Genomic DNA, 27937 nt, shown 5'->3' with positions numbered 1-27937 from the left:
TGTGACCCGTGTATCTCACAGCTCTGAGATATCAATGATGCAAATGACAGTCACAGAGTAACACAGCAATAAACAAGTGTAATAAGTGATTCTAACAGCCGTGTAATAATTACCAGGATTTTAAATATATATTTAGTGTACACAGAAGATAACAGGCAAATCTTACTATTACTGCACTATAGGTGTTGGAACTTCCCTTGTCATTGTATAGTAGAGTATAAGAGGATGACCGCTGTCTGACAGGTCCCATACACAGAGATAATGGACAATGTCACCCTCTCTATTCTGTCTAATGCACATGACTGGAGACGTCATCATGTCAAGACAACGTAAGAGAAATAAATGGCAAATAAAATGATTTTTAAAGCATCAAATTAAAGTCACTTATTTATTTGATAAATCTTTAAATCACGCCCAGTTGGGGTGAGCACCATGATAGAACCAACATAGTGTTATGGGAAGGTATCTACTGGGTTCTAAAAAGCATTTATCACCCATGTACTGCTAAAGGCGATAAATGTTCACTTTCGGGCAGTGGTGGTGGGGGGTCGGTTGACCTTGGGACCTCCATGATTGCTAGACAGACAGGTACTGGTCCCTTAAACCACCTGTGATGTAGAGAAGTCTGGATGAAATGGTGCTTGGACAAGTTGAATCTTTATAAATGAGCCATTATGAGTTTCCCACCAACCTAAACAGCTAAGGTCATGGATATAATCTAGAAACATACAGCTAAACCCCTGATCCCTAGCTATCGGACCACCAAGACTAATAATTATCACCAATGCGGTATAAACGTGATAAGTGCTTTTGGCTGGATGCCACTTTTAAATGATCATATTGAATCTGTTGCTTAGCAACTGCTAAGAATGTTACAATTCGAACCTTCCATCAATAGAATGCTTGAGCCCGAGTCTCCATGGATGATCCCAATCTTCATCTCTTCATCTGTTACAGTACAGTATCACAGATGGATGAGGTATATGAGGTATATGATCCAAACTGTCCACGTAAATTGTCTTTTAATGTTGCCATTTTTTGGAATCCCAAGCCAAAAACCACCCGGTGAACGTAGGCGGCTCGTATCCTTGCTTGACGACGGTGATGGGGATGTTTTTGTCTCTTCCTGACGGATCACTCTCCAGATATCGTTTGGCTGTAACCAAAATAAAACAGTCAGATGCATCAAGAACAAGGATCAAAGCAACGTAATATACAAGAGAGGAACAGACGGAGAGTGGTAAACCGACCATTAAATGAGTTCTCTGCTTTAGACCGTCCCTACTTGATACACAGTTCCCTAAAAATAATCTGATCACAAAGTCTGTCCTATTTGATCAGCAGTGATCAATGAAACAACCTGGCAATAAGTATTCAAATTACCTGGAGCGCCTCAACAGGAAGAAAAAGGAATTACACAATGTCCATTCATATCAATGAGATGTATGTGTGGAGCCCCGCAAACGCTGTGTCGGTGCATTACCTTCAGGGACTCCACGCAGCTGGATCTGGTCACAGGTAGGGAACCTTCTTTTTTGATTGTCGTGACGCCACTCTCAGTATTGCGGTCAGCGGGGACCGCCACTGCAGATTAAGGGATGCCTGGGGCTGATGGTGGGTGCAGTCAGTTGTAATAGCCCCCTGAGAGTGAGGCAAGCCCCAGGCCCCGGTGTATGTGTGTGGGACCACAGGTCGCAGAATGACTCAAACACAGTCCAAGAAGTCTTTCAACGTGTTTACTCACTGTTTGGAGGTCACGGTGAGATGCCCGGGCGACACTGTGATAACCAGGTTGAACCAGGAATTCCAGGAGGCCGTTCTGAGGGTAGCTGTCCACTCGCCTTCCTTGCACTCTTTCTGTTTTAGGAGGATCCTTTGCTTGAAGCGTGGTAGGACCCCTCCAGGGAAGCTGTTACCACCCTGCTCCCCTCTCTCTGGCTCGTCTGCCGGCAGCGTGGCCTTGGTGGGATGGCTTCTGGCCCTGTCCCCTTATGGGCCTGGTGATTGCTGCTTGGCTCAAGCTCTGTGTAGTCGTGGTGAGGGCATGAAGTACCCCCCCCACCTGTAGGTTAAGCAGCTCTGGATGATCTGCTGCCTGTACTGGGGATCTAGTTCCCCTTGTGTGCTCGGATACCGGGATCTCCGTACTCAGCCACCCTTCTCTCTGGATGGTTTTCAGGCCGACCCACGGTACTCCTTTCTCCCCCGCTTTCAGCTACTGCACTCCTCAGGACCTGTCTGACACGAGAGCTCCTCTGCTCCCTTCCACACTCTTCAACTTCTTCCTCTCGACTTCCCTCTTTTTCTCTCTCTCTGCCCTGCTTCCTAGCAACTAGCCCCTGAACACACCCCTAGCTGGGAATTGAAAGTTAACCCCTTCTGGCTACCCAAGGGTCCCCTCTGGTGATGTGGGAGGCCTGATCACTATATGTTTGTGTGTGCGCCTCATCCTGGCCTTTGGAGATTACCTGGAAGCATTGCTCCCGCATGGGTGCAATACTCTGTGGTGCCTGACCAGGTCAGGGGCGCCACATTCCCCCTTAATTATCATCAGCACGTCCTCGGGCTGCAAAGACAAGAGAAAAGAAAAGGTAAATACAAACTTTTCCCACACAGGGGCAATTATTTACATTTAAACATGCCAGGTACCATTCCACCACCAACCACCCACATGTCCGAACCCCACCCAAAAACCTCCAGGAGGTAGGTCGCCGGTCCTTTTGGTGACCAGGGCTGGGCCATCACATTCCCCAGACCTTTCCTCCAATCTTCCTCTCCTGAGGAGAGTGGTGTAAGGTAGGCCCCATAAACAGGCGTACCCGCTTCCGAGTGTTGGAGGGCAGGCCCCATAAGCAGGCGTGCCCCCTTGTTGGTGCAGAGCCATGCCCCTCAACAGGCAGACTCTGTGGTTGGTACCAAGGAGGCAACTTTTTACAATGCAAAGTTTGTGGTTAAAGCCAGTTCATAACCAATGGTCTAACATTTTAAGGAGGTCTCACAATAGTCCTTGTGGGCACATTTCGCTTAAACGTTACTTAACTATAACAGGTTAAACATTACATTTCATACCGTTACTTTGAACTAAACTGTACTTTCTCTATAGCGTAATGGGAGCTGACCAAAGTTGCTGCGGGTTGATCTACGCAGTACCATACTGTCATCTGTCTGAGGTTGTGTCCTCCCACCCGATGTATGTGTCTCAATGTGAATAATTGGTGTGCTAGGTATTGATGCCAGTACATGGTCTTCTGCTTCAGCTACATTTGGCTCTTCCAGGTTCTGAACAGGTTCTTCTGGGTCTCTTACTTCTCCAGATCGAGGGAATGTAATAACCGGAATAACTACTGCTCCATTGTATTGAGGCCAACTTGCTGGAAAATCTCCAAGTACAGTATGGATCATCTTTTCTTTTGGTTCTTGAACTGGCAAAGGGTTGGGACTTTCTTCAGGGATTCTTAGTTGTTCAGGACATTTCTTTAGGCGATCTCTAGAAACGATAGCTGTTGTTTTTCCTCCATCCTTGCTGATACGGCATGTCTTTTCATTGCTAAGCGTCGATGGTAACACAGTATAGGGTTCTTCTTCCCAGTGATTGTCAAGTTTATGATGTCTTCTCTTTCTCTTGAGAACTATATCTCCTGGCATCAAAGGAACAGCAGGTGCTTTCCGATTGTAGGCCTTTTCTTGTTTCTCACGCTGCTGAGTCAGGCTTCGCTCCACACACTCTTGTACTTTCTTGTATTGGGCTTGGCGGTTGGAATCCCAATCAGCACCTTGTAGATGGTCTTCAGGGGTCTCAACTCCCATTTCCAGATCTACTGGCAATCTCCCTGGTCTGGCCCTCATCAGGTATGCCGGTGTGCAGTTCGTGGAACTCACAGGGATGTTGTTATACATGTCCACTAGATCGGGCAGCTTTTCCGGCCACTGACTTCGTTCTTCTAGTGGGAGCGTCTTCAGAAGGTCGAGAATGATGTGGTTCATCTTCTCACACATGCCATTGGTCTGGGGATGGTAAGGCGTAGTACGGATCTTCTGGCAGCCGTATAGGTTACAAAACTCCTTAAACACCTCAGCTTCAAAGGCTGGTCCTTGGTCAGTGAGCACTTGATCTGGATAGCCATGTGGTCGACAGAAGTGTGTTTGGAAAGCTTTGGCTGCAGTTTGACCTGTCAAGTCCTTGACTGGTACTACCACCAGGAATCTGGAGTAGTGGTCAACCATAGTGAGAGCGTAGTTGTAGCCTTGTCTGCTGGGTGCCAACTTTACATGGTCCAGGGCCACGATCTCCAGAGGCCGTTTAGTTTGGATTGGCTGGAGTGGTGCTCTCTGGCTGTGCTGGTCTTTTCTTCTAAGATTGCAGGGCCCGCAGTTTCGACACCACTTCTCTAGGGCGGATCTCATACCCACCCAGTAGAATCTTACTTTAAGTAGGGCCTCCAGTTTCTTCCAACCAAAGTGGCCTGCACCATTGTGATAGGCTTCTAGCACCATCCTCGTATCCTTCTGTGGTACAATCACTTGCCACACCTTCTCATGCGTCCTCGGGTCAATGATGCTCCTGTAAAGTTTGTCTTGATAGATGAATAATCGACCCCTCTCCTTCCATAGGTACTGTGCCTCAGGTGGGGCTCCTTTGTCAAGGCTGGCGCCAGGCTGGCTGATCAGTTTCTTTACCAAGCCTACCGCTGGATCATTTTCCTGGGTCTCCTTCCAGTTGTAGTGAGGTAGTGGGTTCAGGGTCACCTCTTGGCGGTTGGCACGCGACTGCCGACACTGTTTTGCTCCATGGCGATGGAACGCTGGCAGCTCAATCTCTTCAAGATCATCTTCATCTTCACCCTCGTCTGCTAGGTGAGGCATCCTGGACAGAGCATCTGCGTTGCCGTTCTTGCGGCCAGCTCGATACTTGACAGTAAAGTCATAATTCGCCAGTCGGGCTACCCAACGCTGCTCCATGGCACCCAATTTAGCAGTATCCAAGTGGGTCAGGGGGTTGTTGTCCGTGAAGACAGTGAATTTGGTGGCTGCCAGGTAGTGCTTGAACCGCTCTGTGATAGCCCATACCATGGCCAGGAACTCTAGCTTGAATGAGCTATAATTCTCTGGGTTTCTTTCAGTAGGCCTGAGCTTCCTGCTGGCGTAAGCAATCACACGCTCTTTGCCTCCCTGCACCTGTGAAAGCACTGCTCCCAGTCCCACATTACTGGCATCGGTGTACAGTACGAATGGCAGACCGTAGTCAGGGTAGGCTAGGATCTCTTCACCCGTCAAGGCCCCTTTCATTTGTCTGAAGGAGTGTTCTTCTGCTTCTCCCCAGTGAAATGGCGGGCCGGAGATCTTTCCTTTCTTCTTTGGGTGGCCTACCAGGAGCTCTTGCAAAGGCGCTGCCATTTTCGTGTAGCCCTTGATGAACCTTCTGTAGTAGCCTACCAAGCCAAGGAACTGACGTACCTCCCGGACAGTAGTAGGTGTGGGCCATTCCTGGATGACTGTGACCTTCTCTGGGTCCGGTGCTACTCCTTCTGCACTGACCACGTGACCTAGGTACTGGACCTTTGGCTTCAGTAGATGGCACTTGGATGGTTTCAGCTTCATTCCATATCGGGATAGTGCTTCAAAGACTTCAGCCAGGTGTTTCAGGTGGTCCTCGTAGGTCTTGGAGTACACGATGACATCATCCAGGTAGAGCAGGACGGTTTCAAAGTTGAGGTGCCCTAGGCAGCATTCCATAAGCCTCTGGAAGGTCCCGGGGGCATTGCAGAGTCCAAATGGCATGCTGTTGAACTCACAGAGGCCCATTGGGGTGGTGAAGGCCGTCTTCTCCCGATCTTCTTCTGCTACAGATACTTGCCAGTAGCCACTAGTAAGATCTAGGGTAGAAAAGTAGTTAGAGGCTTTCAAGGCAGCGAGGGATTCCTCTATCCTTGGCAAAGGGTAGGCATCCTTGTGTGTTATCTGATTTATCCGTCTGTAATCCACACACATCCTCATCGTGCCATCCTTCTTTCTTACCAGGACCAGGGGAGCCGCCCAGGGGCTACAACTGTCCCTTATGACGCCTGCCTCCTTCATGTCCTTCAGCATGTCCTTTGTGCGCTGGTAATGGGCTGGTGGAATAGGCCTATGTCTTTCCTTAATGGGAGGATGACTGCCTGTGGGTATGTGATGTTGCACCCCTTTGATCCTACCAAAGTCTAGTGGGTTCTTACTAAAGACCTGCTCGTATTCCTGCACGACCCTGTAAACCCCATGTTTCTGGTAGTCGGGTGTAGAGTCAGTCCCCACGTGTAGTTTCTGGCACCAATCCTCTAACTACTTTTGGGAGGTCTCACCCTCTTTTGAGTCAGCTTGTGTCAGGGGACCTACAGGTGTTATGGCGTCATCTGAGCATGTAAACAGTTTGGCTATGGTAGCGTACCTTGGTAGTCTGGCTTCCTCCTCCCCACAGTTCAACACTCGTACAGGCACTCGTCCCTTGTGTACATCAACTACCCCCCTGGCTGTCAGAATCGTGGGCCAGTGGTCTGAATGAGTGGGCTCTAGTACAGCCTGGTAATCCTGTCCTCTGAGACCTACCGCTGCTCTACACCACATCATCATTTCACTCCGTGGGGGTATCACAATGGGGTTAGCATCCATCACCCGTACACTACCAATCTCACCGCCAGTCTGTTTTACCTGTTGCTTCCTCAGAATGATTCGGATCTCCTTTTGCAAGGCTCTTTGCGACCTGCCCTCAGCACCCTCAACAATCTGGTGAAGCAACAACAACACTTCCCCTAAGCAATTTTCTATGACATTAGTGCCTAAAATCATTTGCGGGTTCCTTTCTCTAATATCAGTGTCCACAACAATCAGTCCTTGTCCCTTCATTTCCTGCCTTCCCACCTTTATGGTTACCTCTTTGACCCCGATCTGGTCTATAGGCTGTCCGTTGGCAGCATAGATGGTGAGGGAGGGGTCCGGTGGTCGGAGATCGTCGTCCGACCAAAACCTCCGATAAAGGACATACGGGATCGTGGTGACCTGAGAGCCGGTGTCCAATAATGCCGGGGTAGGGATCCCGTCCAGGACGATGGACAGGACAGGACGTCCACCCACGTACTGATCACAGCAGCGACCTGGGCCTGTTCTTCTTAATCCTGAGGACTGGCCCCCGGCCCCAGGTTTGGCTCGTTTAAAGGACAGGCCCTTGCATAGTGTCCCGCCTCCTGGCAACGACGACAGATGGGTTGTCCAGATGAGTCATAGCGATCACTGCTCCTGCCTCGGGTTGGGGGACCTCTTCTCCTCCGCATCCAAGGGACGTCCTCTGGGTTGTCAGCTAGCAGGATCCGATGAGGGACTTTGGTCTCTGAGGGCAACTGCATTGCTTTCAGGATTTGTGCGACGTCCTTAGTGAGCTGTTGCACCTGGGAGGATAGCGTACTTATGGTCTCTGCTGGCGCGTTGAGTCCTTTTGCAGTTATTAGGGTCTGCGAGGAGGATTCCGCTCCTGCAGCCGTGGAACTGGCAGGCCATGCTGGTGCGACGGGGTCTGTGTCCACAGGAGGTTGGAGTGCTTTCACTGCCCTGTCTTTCAGAATGGCAAAGTCCACGTCAGGGTGTTCCAGGGACCACAGCTTCATCTGCTTCCCATCCTCAGGAGAGCGCAGGCCCCGCAAGAATTGTTCCTTCATCATCCGGTTTCCTTCCTGATCACTGACAGGGTCCACCAGCTTGAGAGCCCGTAGTGCAGCCTGCAGCCTGAGGGCATAGGCTCTTATGCTATCTTGGGGCTTCTGCCGGCAGTTATAGAAGTCCGTCCTCAGCTCTCCCTCGGTGCGGTGTTCAAAAGCAGCTGCTAGTTTGGCAAAGATGGTCTCAACAGAGCTCCGGTCATCATTGGTCCAGGACTCAGCTTCCAATTCTGCTGCTTCAGTCAATTGTCCCAGCACCACAGCGGCCCTCTGCTTACCAGTCATCGCGTGCATGTCTAGCAGGGTGTTGATCTTCTTCTTAAACCCGGTCAGCGTGTCTATTTTACCGGCGTATTGGGGCAGCCATTGCGCTCCTGGGACATACAGCAAGGAAACTGGCATTATGGGGGAGATTTCAGCCGGCGCGGCTGCGACCGCGGCACCGGCACCAGGCGCTGCTGCGTCCAGCGCGACGGGGGCTGGCATCGCTTGGGCTGCGTCGCCCTGACCAGGGGCATTACCTCCTGCAGCGTCCATTTTTCTTCAAAAATCTGCGCGCCCCCTTTCCACTTCCTGGGTCAGAACGCTCTCTGAATTGTGGGGATTCTGGGGCGGCCACACCTCTTCGTGGGCGGTGCTCTTCTCCCTCACGCGGGCTGCAGCGCGCGCTTTTGAAGATGGCAATATGGCGGCGGTTCAATTTTTGCGGTCGGACCTCTGAGGCACACGGTCACCTGTCTGAACAGGTCTAGTCCTTATCCTGTTCGTGACGCCAGATGTGGAGCCCCGCAAACGCTGTGTCGGTGCATTACCTTCAGGGACTCCACGCAGCTGGATCTGGTCACAGGTAGGGAACCTTCTTTTTTGATTGTCGTGACGCCACTCTCAGTATTGCGGTCAGCGGGGACCGCCACTGCAGATTAAGGGATGCCTGGGGCTGATGGTGGGTGCAGTCAGTTGTAATAGCCTCCTGAGAGTGAGGCAAGCCCCAGGCCCCGGTGTATGTGTGTGGGACCACAGGTCGCAGAATGACTCAAACACAGTCCAAGAAGTCTTTCAACGTGTTTACTCACTGTTTGGAGGTCACGGTGAGATGCCCGGGCGACACTGTGATAACCAGGTTGAACCAGGAATTCCAGGAGGCCGTTCTGAGGGTAGCTGTCCACTCGCCTTCCTTGCACTCTTTCTGTTTTAGGAGGATCCTTTGCTTGAAGCGTGGTAGGACCCCTCCAGGGAAGCTGTTACCACCCTGCTCCCCTCTCTCTGGCTCGTCTGCCGGCAGCGTGGCCTTGGTGGGATGGCTTCTGGCCCTGTCCCCTTATGGGCCTGGTGATTGCTGCTTGGCTCAAGCTCTGTGTAGTCGTGGTGAGGGCATGAAGTACCCCCCCCACCTGTAGGTTAAGCAGCTCTGGATGATCTGCTGCCTGTACTGGGGATCTAGTTCCCCTTGTGTGCTCGGATACCGGGATCTCCGTACTCAGCCACCCTTCTCTCTGGATGGTTTTCAGGCCGACCCACGGTACTCCTTTCTCCCCCGCTTTCAGCTACTGCACTCCTCAGGACCTGTCTGACACGAGAGCTCCTCTGCTCCCTTCCACACTCTTCAACTTCTTCCTCTCGACTTCCCTCTTTTTCTCTCTCTCTGCCCTGCTTCCTAGCAACTAGCCCCTGAACACACCCCTAGCTGGGAATTGAAAGTTAACCCCTTCTGGCTACCCAAGGGTCCCCTCTGGTGATGTGGGAGGCCTGATCACTATATGTTTGTGTGTGCGCCTCATCCTGGCCTTTGGAGATTACCTGGAAGCATTGCTCCCGCATGGGTGCAATACTCTGTGGTGCCTGACCAGGTCAGGGGCGCCACATATGTACAATGCACGACAGGACGGGTCCTCCAGAGGAAAAGAAGCTCTTACAATCAATCACCGCTCTGGCTAAGAGATGAGGATCCTGAACAAAAGACGCCTTCTCCCCTTTATTAACTCCGAATTTCACTACATGATATTAGAAAAGAGTTTGCTAATCTGGAGAAACCCTTTAATTAAATTTGCATTATTACTTTTGTGGTTGAAGTAAGCATCCACTTTTGGCCCTTGGTTTGATGTTGGAGATGACTAGCTTGAGTTCCTAAAAAGTTGTCCCATCAGAAGAGTCTATACCTAGGCTCCCCAGTAAAGAAGGGTTGTTGAGGATGGGACCCTAGATAGACATTGTCTCAATGACGCTTCTCAAATGTATCCAATGGTTGTCTAGTGAGTTTAAAAAGTAGTGTCCAGCTTCTTCCAGTGATTTGGGATGAGGAGGTGATCAGTTTCCTGGTGAGGGCAGATGCCTAACTAGTAGTCTGACGTGATAGGATCAAACCATGAACTTTTGTCTATGACAATTTTGACAAGATCCTCCAAAATACTTGTGTTTATGGGACCAGAGATTAGGTAAAGTAGATCTTCATCCAAGATTGAAGCCCCTGATGTGTTCGGTTACTGAATGGCCACCATGATGGGAGAGTAGGAGAAGACAGCTGCTGCCCAAAGGAACAGACAAGAAGATAGACTCACCTGCCACCTGCGATTCCTTCTTCTCTATGTCATTGGAATCGATTCCAATCCATAGAAATATCTATAAAAAAAGACAAAAAATGATTTATATAAGATAATGAGCGACTACAGACAAGATGGAGAACAAGGAGAGGAGGTCCATGAGCTTGGAGCAGGGTTGGACTGGATCATCAGAAGATCCTCCAGATGGTCCAGCCGTGCGTCTTACTAATTAATAAAGCTTAGGAAGGGACAAACCTATCGGAAACAGCCAATGGCACTGATCTTTTTGTGGGTTCCTTACTTTATGTGGGGGGGGGGGGGGCAAAAACAAATCTTGAAGTCCTTACTGATTATATGAAGTAGAGGTTAAGACTATATGATAATGGAAGAACCTGTTGCATCTAATGGGATTCTGCTATAGGGCTGAAAATGCTGCTACTGTCCCCGGGCCCTGGAGACTGAGGGTCAGGGGCCCAAAGGAACCAGTATTATATATGAACTATGGTAGATGGGGGCATCTGTTACATATTGGAAGTGTCAAATTCTGTTTTTGATGGACCCAAACTAAGGGGTGAAAGAACCCTACAGAGGACATTTCTGTCGAAATTTACACCACTTTTATGTAGTATATTTTTATGACTAGTTTCTGATCAGTTAATTCCCCTTCCTGCTACGTTTCTCTCTTTCTTTGTAAAACGCTGGCGTGACAAAGCCCAAAAGTTACAACATCTCGTAGGTTACATTTCAAGCCGTTTACAGAATTCTTGAGAAAACTGAAGTGGCTACAGTGTCTGTATAATAGGAGCTCCCTCTAGTGGCGGCTGCAGGTAGCTGTGTGTCTCCTAGTGGAGGGAGTTCAGTGCTGCGCCCCCTAGTGGCTTTGTAAGACAATATTCTTCACTTTGATTGGGCATCTAATAATCCAGAGATTCTGACACCCTGGCATTGATTCACAGCTCTACACATTATGTCTTCCTTAAGATATATCACTCTTTAAGGCCTCCATCATATGTATGCATTTCTGGTAAGCGTGGCATCCATTTTTCACGGATAACACATGGACCCATTATAAGCCATGGTGATCTTCACATGCTTGTACACGTACAGTTCACGGATGGCAGCAGCGTACAATGTGCGTGCTGTACGTGTTTAACATTAAAAGTATGTGAGAAGCTTTGTAATATCGTTATTTCTTTAACTATACCAGAAAAACACTGATGACAGACGGATGACACATGGCTGACAAAAATAGACATACAGATGTCACATGGATGACACGTGGATGACACACAGATGACACACGGATGACACAAGGATGACACATGTATGATACACTGATGACACACAAATGACACGTGGATGACATGCAGATGGTAAAATAGGCATACCAATGACACGCAGATGGTAAAAATAAACATACGGATGGCACATGGATAACACACAGATGACAAACACATGACACACGGATGACAAATGTATGATACACTGATGACACACAAATGACATGTGGATGACACACAGATGGTAAAAATAGACATACGGATGACTCATGGATGACACACGGATGGCTCACTGATGACATACGGATGACACACGTGTAACACGGATGACTCACTCGTATGATGCACATGTGGCGCCCTGGACAAGCCAGGTCGTCACAGGTACTGCAACAACACACCCCACACCCCGGATAGGCTCACCGAAGTCAAACACAAATTCTTGTTGCCTCCCTCCAGGGGCTGATGTCCACACCAGGGGGTGGGCCAGGCGGTTGGCCCCACCCACCGAGGAGTTCACAGTCCTGGAGGCGATAAAAGGAAGGAGATCAGTTTGGAGAGTAGTGTGGAGTGGAAGAGTGAAGTGGTAGTGGAGCAGACTGACCGTGTCCGGGTGCGTGGCCCGGGAACATACAGCAAGGTTGGCAGACGGTGGTGACCGTCTGCAGGAGGGGCTGATTGACGTGAACCGTAAGGACTGGGGACGGGCGGTGGCCCGCCGGTACCGGATCAGGGAGCAAAGAGAAGCCAGCACCATTCGGCAGGGCCTACGGACCCCGACCAGGCTGGGAGTCGCCGTAAAACCGGTCAAATCCGTTAGCGAAGGGAACCTCCGGGGTTTCCCAGCAGTCAAGACCCGATTGAAGGCAACAGCTCAAACCATGAAGGGAAATACAGTCACCGCCAAGGCTACAGTTCCCAGGCCAGAGCCTGCGGGCATAAGGGGCTCCCTCAGCATCCATCCAAGCTGGGGAGCGGGTTACCAGTGGGAAGCCACCAGAACCGAGAACACAACACAGGTGCAGGGAAAGGCAGTCACCGCCAACCTACCGGGAGAAGAACCGCCGCAGCCATCGGTGGGACCCGTCCATCCAGCCGTTTGTTTTACCGGAGACTTTGTATTCATCATTGGCTGAGTGAGTACCACCGTGCCGTGCGGCACAGCGCTGCCCCCACGACCCTGCACCTCACCAGGCCCCGTAACCCACCTGCCACCCCTCCCTCACCGGGCCCCGGGACAACCAACCCCCTACCCACGGAGGGGAAAAACAACATCCAAGCTGCTCCCTGTCATCGCTCCCGGGATCCCCGTCCAGAGCAGCGGTGGTGTCACAACCTCACCACAACCGTGGGTGGCGTCACAGACAATAAATCCCCAATACCAACCCCGTTGTCACTCACGGGCGAGGAGCGCCGCTCGAGTCCCCCGGATCCGGCCCACCGCTCGAGCCACCGAGCAGCAAGCGAAGCAGCAGCAGCGCCGGACCCGAACTTGGTGAGCGCAGCGTCCCCTCCCTGCCCGCGACACACATATGACACAGAGATGGTAAAAACAGACACACACATGGATGGCACATTGATGACACTGATGACACTGGTACCAGTTTGTCACGTACATGTTTTCTACACACATGTGACGAAGGCTTTAAAAATAAAGCTTTTATCCCACTTTGTTGAAAAATCCAATAATCCAGAATATCCAATAATCCGATACCCATCAGGTCCGGTACCTGCTGGATCACAGGAGGTTCCCTATTCTGGCAAATGACTGTCGCAGTTACCTGCTCCCAGGTGTCCAGCATCATCACATCATCCTCCGCCAGATCGTCTTGTGTGAACTCCCCGGGAACTTCTTCAACCTACGAGGCCCCATCATAGAGGAGAACGATGGTCACAGGGTCATTACAGATGGAGTCAGATGCATACACTCCCCAAATCCAACCCCACTCCAGAAATCCTCTGTGCAACAAGTAGTGTACAGCCTATAGAAATAATATTATGTATCATAGCGTTGGTTCAATTTTCACATCCTCGGGCGTTTGGGGTCACATTTTTGGCCCTCCCCTCCTAAGCACTAGATGGGTCCTCATCACAGCTGCTACAATTGTGTCCAGTCTGTAGAATCCTCTGTGAAGTATCAGTCAGGACTCCAGGTTGTTACAAGGTATCACAGCTGGTAAAATGTATCTGAGCACAGCCCAATCGTCCACATGGATGGTCCGGGTCCTGGCACTAAGAGACAGGGGTCTTATATGTAGGACCCTTCTCTATCACGTCTATCTGCTCTAATAATGGTCGGCATCATGGGATACTTTATAATTAATCATATGAAACCTATGAAGAATCGGGCTATTACCAGAAACCTCCCGGTCCTATTGGAGCATCCGTACAGTTTTGGTGGGTGGTCTTCCAATTGGGTTTCGAGGAGAGGAGACGTCTGATATTCCTTCTTACCGCCCAAGGTTGTCCAGAATGTATCTGATAAAAAGACAATTTTTATAGGATTATAGTCTGTGATGTCAGAGAGTGAGGAAATCCCAAAATGGCCTGAATTCACATTAGAAGTAAAAGTTTTATGTCCTGGATTGTCGCGGACATCAGAGTCCAAGCCAGAAGCAAGTCCCCGGAAAAGATGCTGGTCTCCTACCTGGCTCTTTGCCTTCTTCCACTTTTGTCCCTTTCCACTTCATGGTTGTCACCAGATATTCCGCGCCTTTGATTTCTTCCACATTTGCTCCTTTACCAATCCACATAATGGCCGAGTTATTTTGGAATTTCAGCACAAAAGCGTCATTGGCATTGAGCGATCGGGCATCAAGGTCAACCTGCAAATAAAAAGGGGTAATGCATTCCGGAGTCCAGAAGCCGCTAAAACAATATTCAAATAAATATATAAATCTACAAAATGCTAATTTTTATGTTGCGACGCACTGGATCCAGCCACTTCATATATGACCCTGTAATTGAGAACTCATAATCTTTCTGCTGAGATGCACCCGTGTGGAATGTCTTCTGTACCTCATTTATCCTCGTGATTGACCCAATGTTCTTTCTCACGTGGAAGAGACGGACGGGACGCGGAGGAGCCTGACCACCCTTCCGGGATGTGCCGTCCTTCAAGACAATCAGCGGCTTGTCTTTGAATATGGCCAGAAGATGTGGAGGCTCCTTCCCCTGAGAGACGCGAGTCTGGAGAAACAGAAATGGAGATCAGGTCACATATATATATATATATATATATATATATATATATATATATATATATATATATATATATATATATATATATATATATCCCAACTGTTTATATACAGTACAGACCAAAAGTTTGGACACACCTCATCTCTAGAACAACTATTAAGAGGAGACTTTGTGCAGCAGGCCTTCATGGTAAAATAGCTGCTAGGAAACCACTGCTAAGGACAGGTGACTCGCCCACCCCAGGGCTATGGGACACCCGGTGCCGGGCCGGACTTGTCCGGTGGTAGTCAGTGGTGGCTGGGCCCGGCTCCGTGGCCCTGGTGGGTGTCAGTAAAATATGTGGTTTGATGAATAAAGTTTGTGTTCGTGACGCCACCTGTGGTCTGCGGCTATTAAGCCGCCGCTGCTGTGTAAGGCCTCCGGGGTGATGATGTGGCAGCAATGATGGTACTGCTCCCCACAGGTGGAGCAATGCCCGGGGCACTGTTGGTGCTCGTGAGAGTCTATGGTGTAGTGGAAGTCTGGATAGCAGAAATAACGAAGACTACTCCAAGGGTGCAGTTCAAGTTCTTTACTCACAATTCTTGTCTGGGCCCCAGGGCCCTTGGACTGCTGGGACCACGGTCAGGAACCTCCGCCGTTTCTGGGTGATTCTTGGAGCAAAACCCGGTGCCCTTCTCTTAAGTGTCTCTTCCTTCTGCTGTCTTCCTAAGCCTTGCCTTTTATAGGGTAAACCTGGCTTGGCCTCCACTACAGCCTCCAGGCTGGGGGGGTCACCTGTCGGCTGATTACCCCTTTTTCAGAGGACTGCTGTGGGCTGTGGCCCGGGGAGTCTACAACTTTCCCTGGGCCTCGGTTTTTACTGTTTGGAGATGATTTTGCACTCCTCCGGTTTCTAGGGACCGTCCCCTGTTGCAGCTTGATCCCTCCACCGATGTTCCTGTGGAGCAGGCCACCGCAGCTCTACAACTACCCTTGGCACCTCTAGGACTGCCCGTGGCCCTGGGACCCCTTCTGTTCTCTGCGTGGTGTCACCTGGACCCTCTGAGTCCCAGGATCTTCACCAGGAAGCGTCTCTTTCTTTCCTTTCAGCTCCTGACTGACTTGGAGCTTTCTTTCCTTTCTCTTCTCCTCCTTGCCTGCCTCCAGCAGGCCTCCTCCTCCTTCCCCACTCTCTCTCAACTCTCAGCTACATGCTGGCTCCTCACTCTCTCACTCCCTGAGGTAAACTGAAACTAACTTGACCTTCCTCTCTGTGTCTGCACTCTTGTGGCTCCTCCCACCTCCCCAGTTGCTCTGTTCTACCCTATAGGAGCAGGGATGGGTCTTACGACCCCTCCCTGCATGCAGCATGGGAGGGCTTTCTGCCACTATCCCTGGTCCCAGTGTGTTCCTAGCAATGGGTGTAGTGTAGATTTACCAGGGGACCGGTGTTCACTCCTTTCCTCATCCAGAATGTGGCATCACACCGCTGATGGGGTGCAATGACCTGTGGCGACGGAAGCCTCAGGGGCGCCACACTCCCCCACAGCGAATCCCAGCACGTCCTCGGGCTGAAAAGACAACAAAACATGTGGGAAAAACTGCAAAAACATTTTTGTTATGCATAACAATAAAACAATAAAACATTTCTTCCCTTTATGGGAGGCACAAATACTTGAACGTTGCAAACTTCTTATAAAGAAACATCTAAGTGTGCACTTTCAGTTCATTGCACAGTTTGGGCATATCCCCCATAATTCTGGTAGGGGGCACAACGGGTGCAACTAATTACATTTTTGGCTACAACAAGTCTAGTAGCCTGGCAGTTTGTTTCTTTTTCAATCAACAAAAGTGCAAAACTCAACCAGCCACTAAGTCCAGTGGCCTGGTTACACAGGACACTTTACACATCACATTTACCAGGGACCACATTCCAGTCTAGTGGCCCGGTAACACATGGGGGGGGGTGACTTCTTCAAAAAGTACATGGGGCAGTAAGGCAGGAAAGGGTGTCGTCTTCGAAAAGCACATTAGGGCAGCACATAAGGGACATCTTCACAAAGAATAAGGGGCAGACAGGGGCTATATACAGTTCAGCTGCTTCTTACTTCTTTACATGTAGGGATTCTTCTCCGGCTCCCCACCTGGCAGCAGGTAGACAGCGGTCAGCACAGTCTGCGTCTGCTGGTCTTGGCGGGCCGTGGCCTGTATTGGAGTCGCTGCTGCGGTGTGGATGGGCGCCGCTCCGGCGGCGAAATCTTGGCGGGCCGCATCTGGCGTGGCTGCGGCCCGGATCGGCGTCGCCGTGCCGGGCGTCTCTCCAGGGACCGCGGGCATGGCAGCGGGGGTTGGGGCACTCGCGCCAGCAGGGGCAGCATGGGACTCACCCAGATCTAGGCTGGAGATGTTCTGCAGCAGGATCGCCATCGCTGGTGTGGGCTCCGGATGGTCGTGGGCGGCACCTCCACACAGGCCTCGCTGCACTGACATCTGCAGACTCCTCATGGCCAGCACCATCTCCTTCCCCCACACGGCTGTCTCCCGTCCGCTCTGCTTCTTCATCCTGTCAGCCATTCTTCCGACCTCAGCCTCCAGCTCAGCGGCGGTCACAGGCTTGATCCAGGTAAGCTCCCCCTGGCCTCCGCTTGCAGGAGCCATTTTCTCTCTCTGCTGGTCTGGCATTTTGACTTGTTCTGCCAGCCGGCAAGCTTTTCTAGGCGCCATTTCTTCGTCTTCCGCCTTCCATGGTGCTTCGCGCTCTTTTCTTGGACAAGGGGGCGGGGCTTCTCTTCGCGCCCTTTCTTCTGGCACGCCCCCCTTCTTCCCGCTCTCTGTAGCGCTAATGGCGGCAGTTTTCACGGTAAAACACAGGTTATTTCACGATTCTTCAGACGCACAGTACCCGGTGTAACCGGGCACGAAATCCTGTTCGTGACGCCAAAGTTGACTCGCCCACCCCAGGGCTATGGGACACCCGGTGCCGGGCCGGACTTGTCCGGTGGTAGTCAGTGGTGGCTGGGCCCGGCTCCGTGGCCCTGGTGGGTGTCAGTAAAATATGTGGTTTGATGAATAAAGTTTGTGTTCGTGACGCCACCTGTGGTCTGCGGCTATTAAGCCGCCGCTGCTGTGTAAGGCCTCCGGGGTGATGATGTGGCAGCAATGATGGTACTGCTCCCCACAGGTGGAGCAATGCCCGGGGCACTGTTGGTGCTCGTGAGAGTCTATGGTGTAGTGGAAGTCTGGATAGCAGAAATAACGAAGACTACTCCAAGGGGGCAGTTCAAGTTCTTTACTCACAATTCTTGTCTGGGCCCCAGGACTGCTGGGACCACGGTCAGGAACCTCCGCCATTTCTGGGTGATTCTTGGAGCAAAACCCGGTGCCCTTCTCTTAAGTGTCTCTTCCTTATGCTGTCTTCCTAAGCCTTGCCTTTTATAGGGTAAACCTGGCTTGGCCTCCACTACAGCCTCCAGGCTGGGGGGGGTCACCTGTCGGCTGATTACCTCTTTTTCAGAGGACTGCTGTGGGCTGTGGCCCGGGGAGTCTACAACTTTCCCTGGGCCTCGGTTTTTACTGTTTGGAGATGATTTTGCACTCCTCCGGTTTCTAGGGACCGTCCCCTGTTGCAGCTTGATCCCTCCACCGATGTTCCTGTGGAGCAGGCCATCACAGCTCTACAGCTACCCTTGGCACCTCTAGGACTGCCCGTGGCCCTGGGACCCCTTCTGTTCTCTGCGTGGTGTCACCTGGACCCTCTGAGTCCCAGGATCTTCACCAGGAAGCGTCTCTTTCTTTCCTTTCAGCTCCTGACTGACTTGGAGCTTTCTTTCCTTTCTCTTCTCCTCCTTGCCTGCCTCCAGCAGGCCTCCTCCTCCTTCCCCACTCTCTCTCAACTCTCAGCTACATGCTGGCTCCTCACTCTCTCACTCCCTGAGGTAAACTGAAACTAACTTGACCTTCCTCTCTGTGTCTGGCCTCTTGTGGCTCCTCCCACCTCCCCAGTTGCTCTGTTCTACCCTATAGGAGCAGGGATGGGTCTTACGACCCCTCCCAGCATGCAGCATGGGAGGGTTTTCTGCCACTATCCCTGGTCCCAGTGTGTTCCTAGCAATGGGTGTAGTGTAGATTTACCAGGGGACCGGTGTTCACTCCTTTCCTCACCCAGAATGGGGCATCACACCGCTGATGGGGTGCAATGACCTGTGGCGACGGAAGCCTCAGGGGCGCCACACAGGCAACAAGAAGAAGAGACTTGTTTGGGATAAAGAACACAAAGAATTGACATTAGACCAGTGGAAATCTGTGCTTGGTCTGATGAGTCCAAATTTGAGATCTTTGGATCCAACCAATGTGTCTTTGTAGAAAAGGTGAACGGATGGACTCTGCGGGGCTGGTTCCCACCATGAAGCATGGAGGAGGAGGTGTGATGGTGTGGGGGGCCTTTGCTGGTGACACTGTTGGGGATTTATATAAAATTGAAGGCATACAGAACCAGCATGGCTACCACAGCATCTTGCAGCGGCGTGCTATTCCATCTGGTTTGCGTTTAGTTGGACCATCATTTATTTTTCAACAGGATAATGACCCCAAACACACCTCCAGGCCGTGTAAGGGCTATATGACTAAGAAGGAGAGTGATGGGGTGCTACGCCAGATGACCTGGCCTCCACAGTCACCAGACCTGAACCCAATCGAGATGGTTTGGGGTGAGCTGGACTGCAGAGTGAAGGCAAAAGGGCCAACAAGCGCTAAGCATCTCTGGGAACTCCTTCAAGACTGTTGGAAGACCATTTCCGGTGACTACCTCTTGAAGCTCATCAAGAAAATGCCAAGAGTGTGCAAAGCAGTAATAAAAGCAAAAGGGGGCTACTGTGAAGAACCTAGAATATAAGACATATTTTCAGTTGTTTCACACTTTTTTGTTAAGTATTTCATTCCACATGTGTTACTTCATAGTTTTGATGCCTTCAATGTGAATCTACAATTTTTAGAGTCATGAAAATAAAGAAAACCCTTTGAATGAGAAGGTGTGTCCAAACTTTTGGTCTGTACTGTGTATATATATATATATATATATATATATATATATACACACATAGGAAGGTTTGAGGGGTGGCGGTGATGGATCTGGGGTGGAGCCTGGGTGAATTCTCATGGGGGCCCCAAAATTTTGCCAGTATGGGGCCCTGAAATTCCTAGTGATGGCCCTGATAGGGGATGACGTTGCGGAGCTAAAACCCCTGGATCAGCTTTGTACTGACGTGAGTGGCTCCGGCTTTCATGGAACGATCCAGCTGCACCGTGAGGAAGGCGGACGCCATGATCTCGTCTTTTGTGGAATGATTCCCCTGCCTGCAAGGAAGAAATGTATCAAATCTATAATACACATTAATGTGATGAAAAAAAAAAAACGAAAGCAAAAAAAAGCTCAAAATTCTGCCATTATTTTTCTTTCTTTGTTCTTATGGTGCAATAAAAATTACCAGGAAATATAATTATCCGGTATGATTACAGCGACACCAAACTTATCCTGTTTTCTTTATTAGAATTATCAGTTTTTTTAATAGTGAAAAAAATCAAAAATGTATTTTAAAAAACCTTCCTATCACCAATTTTCCAGACCCATAAAGGTTTTTAATTTTTCCGTTCATGGAGCTTTTTCAGGGGTTGATTTTTCTATCCGGTGAAATGATTCTTTTTATTAGGGAAGTCTGATGGGCAAAAAAAAAACAACCCCAATTCTGATATACAGTATGTATACTGTGTATATATATATATATATATATATATATATATATATATATATATAAATTTATATATAAAACTTATTTTTTTTATTTTTTTATTTATATATGGATTTTAGGGATATTAAATATGCCTTTTTTAATAATTAATAGGAAACAATGAGTTGGGGGATATTTTTTTTACTTTTTTTTATAATTTTAAACTTATTTATTTTTTTTATTTATATATGGATTTTAGGGATATTAAATATGCCTTTTTTTAATAATTAATAGGAAACAATGAGTTGGGGAATATTTTTTTACTTTTTTTATTATTTTAAACTTATTTATTTTTTTATTTTTTTCATTTATATATGCATTTTAGGGATGTCAAATATGCTTATTTTAATCGTTAATAGGAAACAATGAGTTGGGGAATATTTTTTTTTACTTTTTTTATTATTTTAAACTTTGTATTTATTTTTTACTAATTTCAGGAGACGTAATACAAATGTATAGTAGTAAATCGACAAAATAAGGTTCTCCTATGAGGTCTGGGATGTGACGTTTCCTTTTTGGATGGAGCTTTGACCACTTGTTTGAACTATCACCCAATTCATTGTACACAGGATCGTATGGCCCATAGCGCCCTCTACTGGCCAAGTAAAAGAATGCAGCTTCCAGGATTTTTCTCTTAACCCAACCCTAACTGTTGCTGGAAAGAACCGTTTCTAGGTTAGATTCCCATACTTAGTATTTAGCTTTTTTTTTAACATTGCATATTTTTTCCACTACAGTTTTATAAAACACAACTTTTCAGTTTCTCTTGATGGGGCCAAGGATGAGGGTCCAAGATAGGGGACTTAGCGTTAGGTCCAGAAATGTTTGGACAGTGACTGAATCTTCGTGATTTCAGCTCTGCAGGCCACTATTTTTTATTTCATATAAAACAACTGAGATGCAAGTGAAGACTTTCAGGTTTAATTAAAAAGGTGAACAGAAATATCCAGTGAAACATTTTGGAATGGCGACCATTTTTCTAAAAAGTCTCCTCTTTTCAGGGACTCAAAAGTAATTGGACAAATTTACTTTACCATATATAAATGTTCATTTCTAATGCTGAAAAGGGCCAGGATGAGGGACATTACACCAGGATGGAGGACATTATTACTGGAAGGGGCCAGGATGGGGACATTACACCAGGATGGAGGACATTATTACTGGAAGGGGCCAGGATGGGGACATTACACCAGGATGGAGGACATTATTACTGGAAGGGTCCAGGATGGGGACATTACACTAGGATGGAGGACATTATTACTGGAAGGGTCCAGGATGGGGACATTACACTAGGATGGAGGACATTATTACTGGAAGGGGCCAGGATGAGGGACATTACACCAGGATGGAGGACATTATTACTGGAAGGGGCCAGGATGGGGACATTACACCAGGATGGAGGACATTATTACTGGAAGGGTCCAGGATGGTGACATTACACTAGGATGGAGGACATTATTACTGGAAGGGTCCAGGATGAGGGACAATACACTAGGATGGAGGACATTATTACTGGAAGGGGCCAGGATGAGGGACAATACACCAGGATGGAGGACATTATTACTGGAAGGGTCCAGGATGGGCACATTACACAAGGATTGAGGACATTATTACTGGGAGGGGCTAGGATGGGGATATTATACCAGGATGGAGGATATTATTATTGGGAGGAGTCCAGGATGAGGGACAATACGCTAGAATGGAGGACATTATTACTGGAAGAGGCCAGGATGGGAATATCACACCAGAATGTGGACAGTAATACTGAAAGATGCACAGGTTGGGGGATGTTATATCAGGAATGGGCTCAGAATGGGAGACACTAAAGCAGGATGGGAGGCATTATTACAGGAAGGGGTCTTTATGGGGATCTTATTACACAAAGGGGCTAAGAAGGGGACATTATACCAGGAATAGTGCCAGTATATTTTATTACTGCAATGGGCACGATGAGAGATATAATAACTGGAAGGGGCCCAGGATGGGGGACATTAAACTAGGAAAGGGGCCAGAATGGGGGACATTATATCAGGAAAGTGGTCAGGATGTGAAAATATTACAGCAAGGGTCATTATGTTGGACATTATTACTGAAAAAGGCCCAAAAAAGGAAAATTCCATGAAGAAGGGGCACAATATGGGGGACATTATTACTGGAAGGGGCCCAGGAGAGGAGTCATTATTATATGATGAAGAGAGAACAACACATATGTTTTTATAGGATTTAGAATGCTACAAGGGCCAATACATCTGACCAATATGCAAGTGGGGGTCCAGGTGCAATTTTTGCATTGGGGCCCATGAGTCTCTAGTTTTGCCCCACTGTATGCCATTTATCAGCAGCAAATGGATTCATAAAGATTGTAAGTGCTGCTCTTAAATGTCTCAATACAAATTTAAAAAATTGATTGGATTAAAAAGGGTTCTTGTTTTCAATTCAACAATTATACTTTCACCTTTTCTACTCACCAGGTATAGATCACTGTTCCTTTAGATGAAGTATATAAAATGATATAACAATCCCCCCCATAGAATTGTCCATAAGTTTCTGGGTCTACTGGGACTCTACCCATGGATTCTACTCGCCAAATCTTAGAGAGGGAAAACACATTCACTGTAAAGTAGTTATACTCCTGTATCAGTATTATACTAAAAATATTCTTGTACATAGGAGCAGTATTATAGTAGTTATATTCTTGTATATAGGGGGCAGTATTATAGTAGTTATATTCTTTTACATAGGAGCAGTATTATAGTAGTTATATTCTTGTACATAGGGAGCAGTATTATAGTAGTTATATTCTTGTACATAGGGAGCAGTATTATAGTAGTTATATTCTTGTATATAGGGAGCAGTATTATAGTAGTTATATTGTTTTACATAGGAGCAGTATTATAGTAGTTATATTCTTGTACATAGGGAGCAGTATTATAGTAGTTATATTCTTGTACATAGGGAGCAGTATTATAGTAGTTATATTCTTGTACATAGGGGGCAGTATTATAGTAGTTATATTCTTGTACATAGGAGCAGTATTATAGTAGCTATATTCTTGTACATAGGAGCAGTATTATAGTAGTTATATTCTTGTACATAGGGGGCAGTATTATAGTAGTTATATTCTTGTACATAGAGGCAGTATTATAGTAGTTATATTCTTGTACATAGGGAGCAGTATTATAGTAGTTATATTTTTGTACACGGGAGCAGTATTATAGTAGTTATATTCTTGTACATCGGAGCAGTATTATAGTAGTTATATTCTTGTACACAGGAGCAGTATTATAGTAGTTATATTCTTGTACATAGGAGCAGTATTATAGTAGTTATATTCCTGTACATAGGAGGCAGTATTATAGTAGTTATATTCTTGTACATAGGGGGCAGTATTATAGTAGTTATATTCTTGTACATAGGGGCAGTATTATAGTAGTTATATTATTGTACATAGGAGCAGTATTATAGTAGTTATATTCTTGTACATAGGGAGCAGTATTATAGTAGTTATATTCTTGTACATAGAGGCAGTATTATAGTAGTTATATTCTTGTACATAGGGAGCAGTATTATAGTAGTTATATTCTTGTACATAGGGGCAGTATTATAGTAGTTATATTCTTGTACATAGGGAGCAGTATTATAGTAGTTATATTTTTGTACACAGGAGCAGTATTATAGTAGTTATATTCTTGTACATCGGAGCAGTATTATAGTAGTTATATTCTTGTACACAGGAGCAGTATTATAGTAGTTATATTCTTGTACATAGGAGCAGTATTATAGTAGTTATATTCCTGTACATAGGAGGCAGTATTATAGTAGTTATATTCTTGTACATAGGGGGCAGTATTATAGTAGTTATATTCTTGTACATAGGGCCAGTATTATAATAGTTATATTCTTGTACATAGGGGGCAGTATTATAGTAGTTATATTATTGTACATAGGAGCAGTATTATAGTAGTTATATTCTTGTACATAGGGAGCAGTATTATAGTAGTTATATTCTTGTACATAGGGAGCAGTATTATAGTAGTTATATTCTTGTACATAGAGGCAGTATTATAGTAGTTATATTCTTGTACATAGGGAGCAGTATTATAGTAGTTATATTCTTGTACATAGGGGCAGTATTATAGTAGTTATATTCTTGTACATAGGAGCAGTATTATAGTAGTTATATTCTTGTATATAGGGCCGGTATTATAGTAGTTATATTCTTGTACATAGGGGCAGTATTATGGTAGTTATATTCTTATACATAGGTGCAGTATTATAGTAGTGATATTTTTGTACATGGGGAAGTATTATAGTAGTTATATTTTTGTACATAGGGGCAGTATTATAGTAGTTATATTTTTGTACATAGGGGCAAGTATTACATTAGTTTAAATAAAACTGGATATATTATGTAAAATCACCTCGACTTTTCCTGACCCGTCGTCGATCATGTTGTACTGAGCAGCCATTTTTGGAGAGCTGTGGAGCAATTTTGCATCAAATGCAGTTTGCTTAATATTTGCTATTCTTCCTTTAGTCACCACGTTCCCGAAGCCCTGACTTTGCTCTTTATCTTTCCAGTCTTTGAAATATTGTTTGAACATCGGGGTCTCGCCCTCCTCCGGCAGAACTATGATCTGTAACAGAAGCATAGAGAGCTCATATAACAGGACAATGAGAATGGACGGAATACGCAGAGCGGGAAAAAGTCATCAGTCTCGTTATGAATATTGGAATTTGTCCTTTTACTCGTTCTGGAAACAACAGGATCTCTGATTGTTAATTCCTGACCAGTCTACAAATATCCAAATATCAGGTTCTCTATGGTCTATTTAATACCTGAGTGTTGGCGGCGTAATTCATCTTCTTCAGATAATCTTCTGCTGTCTTTAGAGCCATCTTTTTTTCTTCTTTATTAGACTTTTTGCCTAAAAAAATATGTATTACACTCTGCCCACAGTGAAGCATTATTATTATTATTATTATTATATTTATTATTATTTTTATTGTATTTATTATTATTTTCAATTTCTTATTATTTTATTATTTTCAATATTATATTTATTATTTTTATTACTTTAATTTTAATTATTATTTTTATTATTTTATTATTTTTATTATATTTATTATTATTTTTATTTTATTTATCATTATTATTTTCAATTTACTATTATTATCATTATCATTATTTTTTATTATTTCCAATATTATATTTATTATTTATTTTTATTATTACTTTTATTTTGATTATTATTTTTATTATTTTATTTATTTCATATTTTATTATTATTATTATTATTATTATTATTATTATTATTATTATTATTATTATTATTATTATTATTATGACACGGATTGTAAAAGTCCAGACCCGCGCGGTTTAAAAGGTACCCAAAATTCCGGGTGTTGGTCCAGAACCAGAACTCAAGAAATTAAAAAAAAAATAAAGGAAAAATAAAGTAAATAAGAATGAAGCGAGTGTTTCATACTTACCAAGACTCCGTCCCGTGCGGCTGTACACTGCTGCGGCGGTCTCTCCTTCACTTCCTGGGCTGCTCATTATCGCTCATCCATATGCACTGCTTTCCCCACCCATCGGCCGTCCTGGCGTCTGTGATTGGTTGCAGTCAGACGCGCCCCCAGCCTGTGTGACAGCGTCTGACTGTAACCAATCACAGGCACTGTTTGCGGGTCCATAATGTGGTATAAAATTAAATAAGTAAAACAACTGACATAGGGTCCCCCCATATTATGATATCCAGCACAGATAAAGCATACGGCTACAGGCTGCAGCCCCCAGCCATGTGCTTATCTTGGCTGTGTATCAAAATAAGAGGAACCACATGAAGCTTTTTTAAACAAAGTGTTATTTCAATAAATAATTGAAAAAAACGACGTGTGGTCCCACCAATTACCCCAATTGTCGCCGCACCAGGGCAATCGGGAAGAGCCGGGTAAAGCGCCAGGCTTGTTACATCTAATGGATGCAACAATCCCGAGCGGCTGCAGTCTGCTATTTTTAGGATTGAGGGGGCAATAACCATGGCCCTCCCCAGGCTGAGAATACCAGCCCCCAGCTGTTGGGCCTTATTTTGACTGAGTATCAAAATGGGGGGGGGGGGAGGCAGCACGCTGTTTTTAAAATGATTTATTTGAATAATTTAACAAACAACACCACATGCGGTTCCTCTTATTTTAATACACAGCCAAGATAAGAGCACGGCTGGGGGCTGCAGCCTGTGGCCCTGGGCTTTATCTGTGCTGGGTATCAGAATATGGGGGGACCGCACGACAGATTTTGTATTAATTTATTTTTTTTTGCTCTCTGGTATAGACTCGCAGACAGACTGTGATTGGTCAGGCACGCTGTCATACAGATTGGGGGGGGTGTCTGACTGCAACCAATCACAGACGCCAGTGGGCAGGGAAAGCAGTGAATATTTAATAAAGGTTAATTATCTGGAAGTAAATGTGTGACCTGGAAGCAGCGTACCGCCATGCCAGAGCCTCAGTAAGTGCAGCACGCCTGCTCCTATCCTCTATCCCTTCTACCAGCATTTTTAATCTTTGGATTCTGGACCCCATAGACCTATATATGGACTGGATTCCAGACTGTTATCGGATTTAAAAAAAGATAACATTGACCCCGCCGGTCCCGATTATCCGCGTGTACGCCTATCAATAATAATTATTATTACTTATTATTATTGTTGTTTATCATTAACAAGTATTATTATTATTATTATTTTATAATTATTATGTACTTACTAATGTTTGTTATTATTATTATATACTTGTTATTGTTTATTCTTATTATTTGTATTATCTTATAATTATTATATACTTATTATTGTTTCTTCTTCTTTTTATTATTATTATTTTATAATTATTATGTACTTACTAATGTTTGTTATTATTATTATTATTATTATTATATACTTGTTATTGTTTATTATTATTATTATTATTATTATTATTATTTGTATTATCTTATTATTATATACTTATTATTGTTTCTTCTTCTTTTTATTATTATTATTAATAATATTATTGTTATTATTATTATATAATTAATATATACTTATTAATGTTTCTTATTATTACTAATAATATTTTATAATATACTTATTATTGTTTGTTATTATTAATTTTATTATTTTATAATTGTTATATATTTATTATTATTTGTTATTATTGTTATTATTATTGTTATTATTTTATAATTATTATATACTTATTATTGATTCTTGTTATTATTATTATTTTTATTGTTATTTTACAATTATTATATACTTATTATTTGTTCTTGTTATTATTATTATTATTTTACCTTTCCATACAAAGATCTTGTCTCCTCCATAGAGGATGAAACATTCCTCGGTCAGCAGCATGGACTTGGAGAACGGACTTTCCTCTGATACTGTCGTTATTTGCATGGATCCAGTTTCATCTGAAACCTTTAATATAAGAGACAT

General features: G+C 45.8%; 1 protein-coding gene across 1 annotated transcript; it reads right to left on the bottom strand.

The window, feature by feature from the left end:
- Window positions 1–72: 72 nt before the first annotated feature.
- Window positions 73–27937, bottom strand: LOC142244619 (scinderin-like). Its single transcript, XM_075316875.1, has 11 exons — window positions 27793–27937; window positions 25302–25390; window positions 24884–25099; window positions 22931–23052; window positions 19941–20031; window positions 14515–14685; window positions 14144–14321; window positions 13853–13974; window positions 13278–13355; window positions 10238–10298; window positions 73–1156 (listed from the first exon to the last, which is right to left on the bottom strand). The coding sequence occupies exons 1-11, from the start codon at window positions 27935–27937 to the stop codon at window positions 1023–1025; spliced, it is 1407 nt and encodes a 468-aa protein (XP_075172990.1). The 3' UTR covers window positions 73–1022.

The sequence above is a fragment of the Anomaloglossus baeobatrachus genome, chromosome 6, assembly GCF_048569485.1.
Source record: "Anomaloglossus baeobatrachus isolate aAnoBae1 chromosome 6, aAnoBae1.hap1, whole genome shotgun sequence".
Classification (NCBI taxonomy): Eukaryota; Metazoa; Chordata; class Amphibia; order Anura; family Aromobatidae; genus Anomaloglossus; species Anomaloglossus baeobatrachus.
The sequence above is the reverse complement of the archived record's forward strand: the minus strand, read 5'-3'. Positions and strand labels throughout refer to the sequence as shown.